The 14,687-nt window shown below is 41.0% G+C and overlaps 1 protein-coding gene across 1 annotated transcript; it reads right to left on the bottom strand.

Annotated features, from left to right (window-relative positions):
• Nucleotides 1-20: 20 nt before the first annotated feature.
• On the bottom strand, nt 21-10,885 carry LOC310936673 (para-nitrobenzyl esterase). Its single transcript, XM_083900781.1, has 10 exons — nt 10,788-10,885; nt 8,763-9,033; nt 7,709-8,129; nt 5,959-6,066; nt 4,849-5,033; nt 4,135-4,325; nt 3,989-4,047; nt 3,721-3,888; nt 2,593-2,820; nt 21-2,239 (listed from the first exon to the last, which is right to left on the bottom strand). The coding sequence occupies exons 2-10, from the start codon at nt 9,024-9,026 to the stop codon at nt 2,097-2,099; spliced, it is 1,767 nt and encodes a 588-aa protein (XP_083756907.1). The 5' UTR covers nt 9,027-9,033; nt 10,788-10,885; the 3' UTR covers nt 21-2,096.
• Nucleotides 10,886-14,687: the final 3,802 nt, after the last annotated feature.

Here is a 14,687-nt window from a genome sequence, read left to right as displayed (position 1 = left end):
TTAGAGTTTGTATTTAAACTAAGTGGTTATTCACACTTTTCAAACCATACATTTCTCTAGACCAAAAAACCCAATAATAATAATTTCAGTGAAACATTTCTGTCTTAACCGATTGACCTTTCCTGGAAATTAGCCTTTAGCCGCTTCCTAACGACAGCCTGAACTAAGAGAAGTGTTTTTACCTACCGATCTGTAGTGACAGATACAACAAAACAAGTGGTGTCAATTTACTGAGCATATAAAGCAATAAAACATGAGTATTTCAACACAACAAAAGCTCACAAGTGGTTTAAAAACAATAAGTGATATACTGCAGCTAGTAAAAGTGAATGTTATTATATATATATATATATATATATACATATGGAATAAAAAGGTGAAATTCTGTGATCATTGGCATTTTGATAAGACTGAGGTGAGTAACACTTGATCTTATATCTCCCTTAAACTGTTAATACAACATGTATTTAATGCTCAAACATGTCATGAATAAACCTGATGTAACAGACCCTCCACAGCAGATATTTCTTGACATGAAATAGTAGGACAAACACAGGTTTGTACCAGTAACATTAATTATTAAGAGAGCAAGGGCCATGCTACTGTTCAAGTGTCAGGGTAGGTCACACCATATACTTGACACTTTAACCTTGTTCTCCTTCTTAAAGTGTGTTATTTAATACTGCAAACGTATTTGGCATATTTTCTGGATGTGTCCCAATAAGGTGATTGAGAATTTTTTATACTGTATAGTCATTATAGCATTGCTAAAACAACATGTTGTACATGTTGACGACCGGACTTGGTGACTGTGCAGTAAAGGTAAATAATAATAATAATAATAATAATAATAATCAGTGCAAAAAAGCAGAACTTACAAACACAAATTCAAACAAAAACAAATCAAGCTCACACCCAGTATCTCACAGTTTCACCGCACTCACGCCACTGAATTTATAAAAAAATAAACATTAGACTGAGTACTGCATATTCACTCAGTAACAAGTCAGATTCCCTTTGTAGATCCCATAAAGGCAAACTCGGCATTTCTCGTCTTCACACACATTATATATGTTAAAAAACATGTGGAAAAAAATACTCATGTAGAGTAAAGAATTATGGAGTTAAAACTGAAAATAGCTTCTCTCCAGTAGGCTTTTCAAAAATGTTGAGGCGTGTCTAAAAATATGACACACAGGACCGATAGTTAGCTCAACTCCTCCTGCTAAACAAGCTCTGTTTACGTGCAATGTCGTTACATTAGCACCATAATGGTGAAAATATCACGTTATCTGAGTTTTTACGTTAAATTTCAACACAGTGTTTGTGGACTATGGTCCCCACATGATGGGGTAGACCAGAAGTGTGTGTGCAACACTCTCGTAGCACAGAATGAAGCAGAATTTGTTTTACATAATTTAAAACCTCATTTTTAAACACTTTGGCAAAGTGGTTACTAACACATTTTCAAAACAAAGTCAGAAGTGATATATTTTTTTATCACTCCACAGGGACTTTAAGCTCCTGAGGCTGTAAATATCTGTCCACATGTAGTCTATTTCATGTCCCCATGACCATGAAATTAATGTACATGAAGTCTTCTATGTATTCAGATATTAATGTAGTCTTTAGATTGTATCCGTTTCTCTAATGTTTGCATCAGCATAGCAAGAAAAACAACAATTTTCCAACGTCTGTCTGAAAATCTATTTTACATCCAATGATTTTCATCCTGATAAAATTTCTTCACTTTTATTAAAGCTGTGCCCAAAGTAACACTTAAGTCTTGTTAGAGAGAGAGAGAGTTAGCTTGTTGTTTGTGGACAGACTGTGCTTGGTAAAACGTTCTTATGTTAATATTAGTGGACTCTATTCCTATTCACTGCTTCAGTAAAGGTGGGCGGAGTCAGGCACCAATGTGTATGTGAAGCATAAGTGATCGTGCAAATCCAACCTGAATCCAATTCCTATTTGTAAGTCATTTAAAAAAAAGACTATTGCATAAATAATCTTGCATACAAGCCCTTTAAAAAAAAGTGGGAAAAAATAGTGGAAAAAGGATCAACAACCAAAACCTTAAGCATGTCGGAAATGGCTCAGTTCATCCAGGCGTAGGCGAACAGGCCATTCTCCTTCCACAGGTCACACCGAGTGGCAGAATAGTCCTGGACCAGCTTCAGGCTGCTGGAAAGAAGACCTGTGGCTTCTGGAAACTGAGGCCACTTAGTTTCCATCTTACCTGCACAAAAGAGAGCATTATGTAAACGTTTTTATTTTGGGTATTTGTAGTCAGTGAACAGGTTGGTACTAGCATGTTATGTCATGTTTCTTGAGGAAGATCATAACGCAAACCTTTCAGTCAGACAGCGAGACAATGTTCGGGGTCAGTTGGCGCTCACACAAAACACCATCATTTAAAATGAGTGTCACCAACTGCTTTAACAGCTACAATGACCTTATTTCTTCCCTGTGTCTTCTTGTCATGGCTTGAGAAGAGAGTGAGACACTCTTCTTGGCCAAGGAAAGTTTGACTGTAATACTGTAGAATGTGTTTTGCGTGACATGTAGAGACATGACGACGATGATCTGTACCCGTTTTGGCAAAGTTGACGAGGTGCTGTGTGATCACACCCTGGAAGCTCTTGTCCTCGGCGGAAAGCGGCTTCCCCAGAACAAACTCCAGTCCGCCGAAGAAAGCCACGGCATCCAGACGGTGAAAGGAGAAGCGGCTGGGAAATGGCAGCAGAGCTGTGGACACGTTGACCTGTCCAGACGGCGTGTAGGTCACCACGTACCGATACACGGGGCTGTTCAGTTCAGCTGCACATGAACACAAGAGGAAAAGTTTATTCTACACTATAACACTGCAGCTTCACACCTTTAGCCACAAGGGGGCAGTGCAATGCTGGGGCAATGTTTCACCATCACTATGGACCAAGAGAACATCTTTTCCGTCACAGGCTGTGGAATTCAACATCAGATTGTCTGACAAAAAACGCTCTGTGATACAACTCGACATGCACCTGCACTGTGTATATTCATCGTTGTTAAATGGTTTATTAAGTTATTCAGTCGTTGTATCTTCTTTGTTACTTTCTTATATGATTTATTTGTATGTTTACATCTATTTTTTTGCATTTCATCTCGTATGTTCCTACTTTTCTTTTTTCTTTCTACCCATATATTTATATTTAGGTAAAATATGCTCCGACGTTGCCACTGCACTTCATGTTTTTGCTCTTTCTTTACCCACAACAGCACACTCTTGTTGTTATTAAGTGTTGAATCTATTCCAGTATTGAGTTTATTGAACAGTTGAGTGACTGCTCAATAAAACCAATATCAAACAGTACTTAATGTGTGGACAGGCAGCATTTATTGACAATATTTTCTCAGTTTGATTTGACATTTGTTGCTTAACTTTTCACATGCCTCTCCAAGTATTCAGAAACTAACATGAGCCCAATATACTTAAAGTCCTTTATCATGTCAAGCTTTGGATATAAGTGCCAGTTCAAATACGTCTCAGAGATGACTGTGGGTATTGTTATGGACAAACTGTTTGCATCCATAATAACTAATTATTGGTTATTGTTTGGTCCTATTGTGGATCCCAAGGGAAATACTCTCTCTTTTTGTTTGCACTACTGTGTTGTGTACAGCAAATTAACAATAAAACAGATTTAACACCCACAAAGCTTCAGTTGTGATAGAGTTTACCTGCAGCCGTCTGGGCCAGCTCGTTTTTGGGGCAGGTGACCCTGATATCGGACACCATGGTGGTGTAGGCCCTCTCTGGGCAGCGGTCCGTGGTGGGACACTGCGCTGAGCTTGGATACAGGTCCAAAGCGTCCTTGGTGAGATTCTTACTGAAGGACTGAAGTTTGTCTGAGTGGTGACGGGACACGAGAACGTGAGGTCAGGGGGAGAAAAAAAATGGCTGCCTTTAGAATATAGTAAACAAATTAGCTTTAGCAGCAGCTGTTACCTGTTACGAACCACCTGTAGTCGCCCCAGGTCCACGTGGAGATGTTTGCAGCCCGTGGACTACACAGGAGACACAGAGTCAGGGATCACAAATCCGACAGAGGGAACAGCCGTCAGTGATGATCCTGAGACAAAGTGATGCCTCACCTGAAGTCCGCCTCCTGCTCAGCTGACCCGATGAGGAACGGGACGTCACTGTGGCCTCCCTTCTTCTCCCACACCTCAGCATCCAGGACAAATCCATCCACCACTGTCATAGCTCTAATATAACGCCCTCTGGTGGGCAGTTCTGTCATATCATCTGCTGCCCAGTATGGGTATTCCTGCCATGGGACAGCCTAATGCGATAATAACAATAACACACTTTATTACAGGACAATATTAATTGTTTATTTGTGAGAAGCAAAACCGGATTGGGAAGCAGCCTTGACGGGGCTTGGAATGCTTTCTCAAGTTGCAAATGGGGGAGTAAAATGGTAATTATGTATATATATGTGTATTAGTATACGTTACAGGTGTGTTTGTAAGTAGTAGTGATGTGTGGATCAGCTATGAGGTCACCTGAAACTGCACTTATTTATATATTATCAGCACAGGGACATTTTCCTTGTATAAAGTGCTATAACAGCTGCAGAGCAACACAGAGACAAGTCAACACAAGACATAGATTTACAGAATTTAAATAACACACAAAAAATGATGAATATTGCACCTGCTCTGAAAAATGAGCATTGTATCTGCCCTAAAATACATAAAAACATCAAGGATATAGGAAGTGTAGGCAAGAACCACAGGTGCTTACTGTTACGTAAAGCAGTTAATGTGTTCTTAGGACATCACAGACACAGCGCGTTTCCCCACCTGTAGGACGTTTTGAACAGAGAGACGTCTGAGGCAGGTCGGGTCTTTGCAGCCCGTCTTCTTCAGGAACACCAGATTGTCCGACTCGGCCTGTTTCAGTGTGTTATTGTGGACGTATGGGCCACTCATGTCCACCGCTGCATGGAAGAGACCCTTCGCCAGCGGGGACATCATCAGTGTCCACACTGAGGTAAAAAAAAACAAAAACATTATATTAGGGCTGCAACTTGGTTGGTCTCCAAATGTAAAATAAAAACAACACATTCTCTTTAGCACTGTCAAGATGAATACATTAGTCATTGAACTTAATAGCAAACACATTTGAACACATGGACACACTGTAAACACGGGAATTAACAAGCTTAGTCGTGGTGGTAGTAAAGGCAAGATGGTTGAAAGTAGTTCAAAGCATCCAGCTGTAGATTAGACTCCAGATTTACTTCTGAAGAAAGTGCTCTCTTTGGATAAAAATGCTTCAGATAAGGAGCGAGAGATAAAACAAGGGTTAATACTGTTCTGGCATTTCCATGACAGAGACTTTTTTCTTTTTTTTTACGAGCCATGAAAGAGCTTCAAAATGCTAACCCCTCTCCACCTGGACGTATAGACAACGTTACATGATTGGAGACCAGCTAGAAGAGACGTGATTACTTACACCAGCTGCCACTACTTGTTTACTTCAATACTTTTTTTGTCTACAATTGTGTGATTTGTGCATTTTCTTTCATTTTCTCTCGCAGATTCTTTTTTTTTTTTTAAATGATTTCTTTGATGTGAAGAACTTTGTCTCTTTGTCTTTTTATTTTCTCTTGTATGTAAATGTAGTTTTGATTGTAAGGGTTTTTAATGTGAAAGTAAATCCACGTTGTCACCCGTTTGTTCATGAGCGGCCTGACAAACAAGGTGCTAATTTGGCAGCATTCGCTTCGTGTTGTGACAGGAATGTCGAAGCAGGCTGCGGTTTGATCTTCATCGATCTTTGATCTAAGCTCACTTCATTTGTGGCAGGTTTGACAGGCTCAGTATGTGTCACAGAAGCAGTGACACATTTTACGTGTTTGTTTATTTCCCCCTCTCTCTATTGTATCATTTATCATTTGATTAAAATACCTGAGCTCTGTCCAAATATGGTGACTTTCCCAGAGTCTCCTCCAAACACGTGGATGTTCCCCTGGACCCACTTCAGTGCTGCAATCTGGTCCATGAGGCCATAGTTCCCTGTAGGTGAGAAGCAGGGGTTTAGTCAATGAGAACATGCTTCGATGCATGGCCTCGTTTCCGGTGTCCCATTTTCTTCATTGAAACTAAATTTAACTATTTTCGTGCTGAGGGGGGGGGGGGGGGGGGGGGGGGGGGCAGAAATGGGGCACGGAATTAGGAGTGTTCAAAATTAGAATGGCGAGTGTGACTCCTGGAAGATGAAGAGGGACATGTGCGTCCTGCCATCACGCCACCCTGTCATGTGACGCTCCTCTCATTTACCAGGTCACTTCACATCAAGGTCACAGCGGGCTCATTTGTATTATGTAAGAGAAGAACACTGAAAACACACACAGCCATGACGGCGTTCCATTAACATGGAAGAGAGGGCCTCAGAAATTAGCTCCATTTATCCAGATCACATTAACATTCATTAAGTATTTACATCTCAATGGAAAGGTATAGATTAAGTGTTCAATTTGACCGTGAGCACAATGTAAACACCATGAATATTTCAAGGTTTAAGTGGAACACAGCCTGTGAGAAGATGAACACTTGTTATAACTTTAACAGAACGCAGCTCAACGACATACAACATCATCAACTACTGCCCAATACGCAAATAAAAAAACTCATGTAAATTGTTAGAGAAATTTTTGTGATCGACCTAAAGGTCAAGTGTAATTATACTGATGTTTTGGATCTTTTGAACGTATGCATTGTTATTTTCATTACCACATAATTAACCCTCTATATTTCAACCAGGAGCTGCTCTTCTCTACGGAGACTGTAAGTGAAAAGCTTCTGGAACCTCAGAAATCACGATTTGTGATGTTTTTGTGCTATAGTTTTCATGAGCGTTCAGTGAATTGAATTTTCCAGTGGATGGTAAGTTAATATCCGATAATTAAGGTCATGTTGGAATTGTTGGAATTTCATGTCAAAAGGCTTTTTTCTTCATGTTATTAATTATGTTTATCTAACTAAAACAAGAACAGAAGAACCACTGGTGCTTGCATTCTGAAGTTCTAGCTCATCTGAAATAGGAAGTGTTCACGGTGACCGTCATGTACAGTGAAGAGTTATGTATGTGGGATCATATCAATGGACAGGTTGTCACAGGAGCTGTTGCTGCTGGAGGATTCTTCCTCATCCATCAACTTCACTGTGATGCTGGTTTCTGAAAAGTGAGACTACTGGCCTTTTTTCACTATGGTCCCAGCTCCCCTCCCCACAGCACGGTTTAGGTTGGTTTTTCTCTACAAAAATAGTACCTACCCAACGTGGCAGAGTCATCGCTGCATGAAACAGCGGTGACACACAAACTAGTGACTTGTAAAGCAGTTGTTTTCAGTGTAACTGAATCAACAGAATCAGTTAATTAAAAGTATTTGTCCAGTACTTCCTCCATGACCGGAGCACAGACTTGATTCTTGTCTCTGTCTGACACATGGTACCTACTCAGCTCGTAACAGGTACCGATACTTGGTACTACGCTAGTGGAAACACAACTTGACCGTACCGTGCCGTGCCGAGGTGGTGGAAACACACCATAACAATGTTTCAACAGTAAAACAAACTCCAGGTGTAGAGTGTACATATTACCCGGGTGTGTGCGTTCCTGTATAAACGTGTGCGTGCATTTGTGTCATGGACAGACCTGATGTGTTACTTGGAGAACCTTCTCTTAGTATCTCCAGGGCCAAGAAGCCAAAGGCATTCAGTCTGTAATTAAAGCTGACGTAAACCATTCCTGTGTCCGCGGCGAGCTTCTCTGAGGGCGAGTAGCCCTCCTCTCCTCCGCTGAGTGTGTTCAGGTGTCCTCCATGGATCCAGACCACGACAGGTAGTTTGGCATTGGGCTTCAGCGTGGGCGTCCACACGTTGACAAAGAGGCAGTCCTCCCGACCAATCACCTTCCCCGCGCTGGACATGGGGCGAACCTGAGGACACGCGCTGTGGAAGCGGCCCGCGTCAGTCACCGTGCTCTTGCACACTGGTGCAGCTGGAGGAGCCCAACGCAGCTCACCAATGGGTGGGGCAGCATAGGGCACGCCCTTAAAGGAGTAGGCTCCATTTTTCTGAAAGAGGAAAAAAAGGATTTACAAATTCAGTTTTAGATGCAGACTGAAGACATCTTTCATGATCAGCCTCACACTCAAAGACAGTCAAAAATCCCTCAAACTGAGGACTAGTTTGTGTTGCTGTAAGGTACCAGTGCTACCACCACATCACTGCGCAACCAACATGACATAAATCACTAATTTATGCTCTTTTCATGTTGAACAGAAGTAGAAAATTTCACTGAAGGATAAATGTCTAATGGTTCTTGAAACAAATTGTGATGTTAAAATAAGTAGGGATGTAACGATGCTTCGTGACACGGTTAAAAATCGGTACAAATGCGATTCGCACCGGGTGACAGAAAAAATGAATCGCAAATTTCCCTCGTTGAAAATGAGGGCTTTCGGCTGTTGAATAAAGTAAAAATAAAGTAAAATAAATAAAGATAATTTTATTTGGTCATAATTTGTCTGTAGCTAATTTTGATAAAAAAAAAATTGTGAGAAAATCGTACCGTGAACAAAAAAATCGTGAACTGTATCGAGTCGTGAGTTGAGTAATTGTATTTTCCTGATACTTATAGTGAAACCACATGCATATTGTACAACTTGACCAAGTGTCTCGATCACGACATTAGAGCCCACACTCACATATCTTCCTCTGTACTCTCCACAGTCGGTCAACACCTGGGCGACACCTGGTGGCAGCGTCTGGGCCACGTAACCCAGATAGGTGGCGAGAACAAGGAGGGTGAGCACGGAAAGGCAAATGAAGAAGATGCAGCGCCTGGAGAGCACCACGAAGGGGTTGATGTATTGTCTGTGACGGACGTACTGCACCTCGCCCTCTTCTTCTTCCTGAACGAGGTACCGGTACTCGGTCCTCTCGGGGACCTCAAATGCGTCCTCGTTCATCTCCGCGCTGGGATAAAAAAACAAACAAACAAAACAAATTTGCCTCAGATAAGAAGTGATTTACTCTGCCAAACAGCAAACAGGTGTTCCATTCACACCTGTTTGCTGAGCCACTTAACAAAAAGAGCATCTGATAAAATCTACACTTGCTGAAGTCTGCAATATTTTAAGCATATAAATGCCATTTTATTTGGCAAGCAGTCATCGTTCTCTGACTGGAAACTGGACTTGTTATCACTCTAACAACTGATCACTTCTTAATTCAACATTTTTAAATCACACAAGTTGCCTCCATTAGAAAATTGAGAATTTTAATGACTTTGGTGGTTAATGTGTTATTCAGATTCAGCAGCTTCCATGTCCCTACAAGCTAAAAACGCTGGTATTCTGTATTCTGTGCTATTTACGATCCAACACAAAATTAAGTTTTCCCGATTAATTATTGCTGTAATATTTCGGTTAAAGGGGAAATAAGTAGTTTATAGTGCCATCTAGAGGAGAGGCTGAAATTTACAACAAAGACCTGCTGCTCTGCTCCCCCCCTCCCTTCCCTGAGCGCTACGGTATCCGCAGCTGGTCAAATGTCGTCCTCGTCGTCTTTCTCCGTGTCAGCAGATGAGGTTCGTGAGGCGAGGGAGAGGGCGAGCTACCGCGGCCGTAGCAGACGAAGCGGAGAGAGAGGAGGCGGGACTTCCGCTACAAGTAAAGAGACGATTGCTTTGTTCTCTCGCGTTTGTCCTTACAGGCTCCGGTAGAAACATGGCGTCTCGCTGCTAACAGTGGCTATGCAACCGCGGTCCGCGGTCATGTTATTTAACATGACTTTTTGAAACACTACGAAAATGAAACAAAAACTATTATACAGCGACTAGACAATGCAGGAGCACATAATATGTATAAAAAAGTGGATTTTGGGTTATATAAACCCATAAATACTATTGTACCTTTAAGATCATGCAGTATAGAAAACATAAAGAGACTGTGGTGCTTATAGTTCTAGGTGGTTTGTGTGTGTGTCATATTATTATATTATTATTATTATATATATGATAGATATGAAATATTCACTATGTTACCTGTATTGTAATATGTATGCGAGTGCATTCATGAGAAAAACGTGTGTATATATTGTATACTTGTTATTATGTCATATATATTTCACATATGGACATTCAACACAAGTACATATATAGTGTTCTCATCTTTTTTGACACTGTCCTTGTCTAGACTAGATAAACCGGTCCCAATGAGGCAGAACCTCATTTCTGAGGCTGTGGTTAGGGTAAGGTTTTGTCTGATTATAGTGTGGTTAAGGTAAGTGATTTTATTTAGGCCCAATGCCCAATGAAAGTGAATGCAGAATAACAAGAATAGTTGTGCAAACCTGTGAATGTGTGCGTGTGTGTGTGTGAGGGGAACAATAAGTGGATATGACGCAGAAGAACTAACTACAGTGCAAGAATGACTGGTTTTAAAAGCGAAAAATAGAATCATAAATACTACTACTACTATACTATACTATAAATACACTCGTTTTACTGTTAAAAAGGTGAAAGCACTGTTGAAAACGACCTGACGACTGTTCTCGCTGTTGTTGTTGTTTACTACTTGTCTTCATGTTTCCTGCTCTCAGTCTCAGACTCTTTGCTGTGAGTTAAAATCGTTCTTTTACTCTCGTCTTCCACGCACTGACTTCTCCTCGTGTCTCTGTCTTCACTCAGACACATGAATGAACACATGAGGAAGATTTACTTTACTCACCATGTCACGGACACATCTCACCACTGCACACGCAAACAAAACGAACTCACAATCATAGTTGACGCACTTAATTTCCTCGGGGTGGAGCGCGAGCGCCGATGTCCTCAACACACTTCCTGTCACATTTAAAGAGACAGTGCACCGCGGTGTCAAACGTACGGAAGAGGATTAGGGACAAATGTGAAAATGCAATTATGACTTTTTTCATTCCTGACCATTTTACCTCAGAATTCTGGCTTTATTAATTATTAACAACAATAATAATACTAACTAACAACACTAATAATAATACATTTTTGGACTTTGAAAATCTACTATTAACATTGATATTTTGGTAAAATATAAAAAATATTTTAGCCTAATCATTTAGGGGGAAAATGCTGTGAAAAAGTTGTAGGCACATTGCCTTCAAAATACACCCTGCCGGCGCATCCTGGGTCAAACAGCGAGTGTTGTAACCAGTGATAGCATCTACGGATCACGCCCAAATTGAATCACTTGTTCCTGGTTCCATCGCAGACATTTCCAGAAAATTTCATCCAAATCCGTCCGTGACTTTTCGAGTTACGTTGCTAACTAACAGACAGAGACAAACAAACAAACAGACAGACATAATAATAACCTCGTTGGCGGAGGTAATTATTTAAGCTTTGTATCCAAAAAAATGAATATGTTGCCCTCATCCTCTTCCGTACAGACTCTCTCACGGAAGGGGCCAACATTTAAAACATCGTCCAAGTCGTGGGCCAAACAGGAAGGTCTTGAGTTTGACGTGTCCGCTCTAGACATCACCGTAATCAGGATGTTAGACTATATTGAATATCCACTAGGGGGCGACTCTGCTGGTTCCAAGATGTTTTGTCTTCACATCCAAATGTATCTAATTACATGTAGTTTGTTATGTTTACTTTGGCTTTAAATATAATACATATTTAAATAAAAATATTGAGACAAAATGGTGTTCAATTGTTCATGTTGAACAAAATGCGCTGGTATCACAATCTTATAAACAGCTCTTCTTTTCTATGCTACTTCGCCGTTGGTGTGCACAAGCACAATGATGCAGTACTTCATTAATCTCCACAGCTGCACAGTTATTGAACAAAGTACTGATTGGTCAAAGATCTAGTTTGTTCCCAGTCAGCCATTAGATTTCTTTAGCCGAAGCTCTATTCATTACAAACAACACAAATTATGCACAGCACACAAGGATCAGCTGTTTTCCAACAGCCTGAGGTAGTTTCATGTCTCATTTCACCGCAGCAAGGAAAAGCCTCACCTGGCTCATTACTCAATTATCTACTGCCAAGGCTGTTGTTTACCACAATCAATAAAAAGAATGAGCACAGAGACCTCGGATTCTGGCTCTATCACTACCAACATAAACCACATTAGTGAAAAATCTATACAGATTGATGCAGAGGACGGTTGTGTGGTTGTGGTTAAATGTTTTCACTAATTGTTTAATTGGAGTCTCTAAGAGTCCTGAAGCTTTTCACCCGTTTTGCCCATTTTTCTCCCATCAATCTCGATCCAACCACAAAGACGCACTTGTGTCTGGACACGTTTCAACCACAAAAGGAATAAACCCTGACTTTTGTGTGCATCGGTGAGTTCAACAAGTTGGCCCACAGTGGGGATCTTTAATTTCAGCTTGCTCTACCCATGAGTCAGCTCTTACAACAGGCCAGACAGAGAGCGCCTGAAGTAGCTCAGTGTCACTCGGGCAGATCATCAAACCAAAATGACAGAGATAGACGTGGGCAACCAAAAAGGACGATCCCACACAACATAACTACATTCTCAAATTACTTTTTTGTAAAAAACATTATATTCATATATTCATGTTTGCTTCATTACTTGAGTTTCACATAATGTTTGGTGCAAATTCTTCTCTGAGAGATGGTCAGTGTGCAACTGCACAACTTTCAGAGTTGTCCATCCTGCAATAAACAACATTCTGTCTTGTGATCTGGAATCTTTGCAGCCGGGGTCACACGATACACCAGAGTGTACCAAACTTCCAGACGGTTGACACTAAATAACCAACTAATCTTACCATGCCCAGATTAGTGCAGTATATGCTGCCTTCACCTGCATAATTATGGTAAATACGAGTTCCCGACGTGCAGAATGCCCATGAGTGCCCCAGGACATGAAGTGAAACTACTGGAGGTCCAGACTGGAGTAACTATCCAAAAGTATCAGTACAACTTTATCAATAAAGTGGCTTTAATTTGCGAGCATTAGGATCAATTTCAAAACAAAAGTCCTGAAGTAATGGAGTAAACACAATGGGGGTCGATGATCCAAGTTCACAAACTTCAATAGTGTGTGTGTGTGTCCACCATTAGCCTCACGCAGAGCGGTACACCGGCCACGCATGGACATCACCAGGTTGTCGATCGTGGCCTGGGGGATGTTGTCCCATTCCTCCTGCAGAGCCACTTGAAGTTGGCGGCCGTTCTGGGGAACTGGAACCCGGTTCTCTGTCGTTTCCAGTCTCTCTGAAACGAGTCCACAGGCGGCTGACAGTGGAATGATGCACATTCAGTTGTGTTGCTACAGCTGCAAACCTCAACCCAGCACTCAGCACTGCCAATGGCACGCTCCCTCATGATTTGTGACATCTGTGGCATATTGACAAGTGACAAAAGTCCACATTTTGGTGTGCCCTTTTATTGACCAGACCATAAGGAGTGTCTGTGTACTGGTCACGCATATTGACCACCACTCTGCCATGCTCCATGACACTCGTGAGTTGAAATACTCAATCTGAGATTGTAGTCAATAGGAGTGGCCAAGTGACACTGGACTACTGGGTTTGAGCAAAACAAATCATTCCATAAACAAATGCATCAAGAATCAAATGTCATGACATTCTTTTTTTGTTCACCATTTCAAGTTTGTGCGTTTATATTTTTGTTGAGTATATGTCATTTCTGCATTTCCTGTCTTTCTACTTTGTGGAACTTTCATATTTTTTTTTTTTTTTTTAAAAACCTATATGAAAATCCAAGCAATTTCCATACATATCACATTTAATCCTGGAAAAGTAAAAAATGAGCTTAAAATGAATGTCTGTATAGCTTATGTGTGGATGTATCTTTTGAGGGAATATTATTCCAATAGATCATCTTTTTCTTACCGGATGTCTCTCTGTGGGTCGTGTGGACTCTGTCATGCAGCCCTCTCTGCCTTTTATTACAGAAGATAAAGAAGAACATTAGAGTTTCTAAATTGGTTTGAGTGAGGAGGAGGAGACAGATTTACCCCTGAAAAGGAAACAATAAAAAGTCTCATTTCTCCGCAGCAGCAGACAGTGTCTGGCAGGTTTGGTGAACCACAAAAGAAATGGAAGAAGAAGAAGAAGAAGACAGAGAAAAGGACAGACATAAACATGTCTGGACTGACATGGACTCTCCTGAGCCACTCCTGTCTCTTTCTTGGATGTTAGTTCAGCATCACAGGATAAACTGTGGCAGACGTTAGACAGACAGACGCTGCTCTGCTCAGCTCCTTCTACCAAACCACATGGGACGTTGAATGTTTATAAAAAATGTCCTCTTCCATTAGGAGCATGTTGGTGTTTTATACAGATGAGATGACATAATATGAAGTTACACAAAAGAACAAAACTCAAGGCCCGGGAGAAACACAATAAATGAATAGAATAAAGAGAATAAAGAGAATAAATAGACAGCAGCACAAGGAGTCAGTCTATGTGAGAGTTCAACATTCTGACAGCCTCAGGGAAGAAGCTGGACCTCAGCCACAATGACTACAGCCCTGTGGCCCTCGATATCCCATCCAGTAATTTTGACCAGTATTGGACCGAGTCCCTCCCCTAGTAGAACATAGTCCAATGGGCATCTCCATTTATTTAAAGGTACACTGTGT

This window comes from Microchirus variegatus (assembly GCF_963457635.1).
Source record: "Microchirus variegatus genome assembly, chromosome: 14".
Taxonomy (NCBI): Eukaryota; Metazoa; Chordata; class Actinopteri; order Pleuronectiformes; family Soleidae; genus Microchirus; species Microchirus variegatus.
Note: the sequence above shows the minus strand (reverse complement) of the source record. Positions and strands in the feature narration are given on the sequence as shown.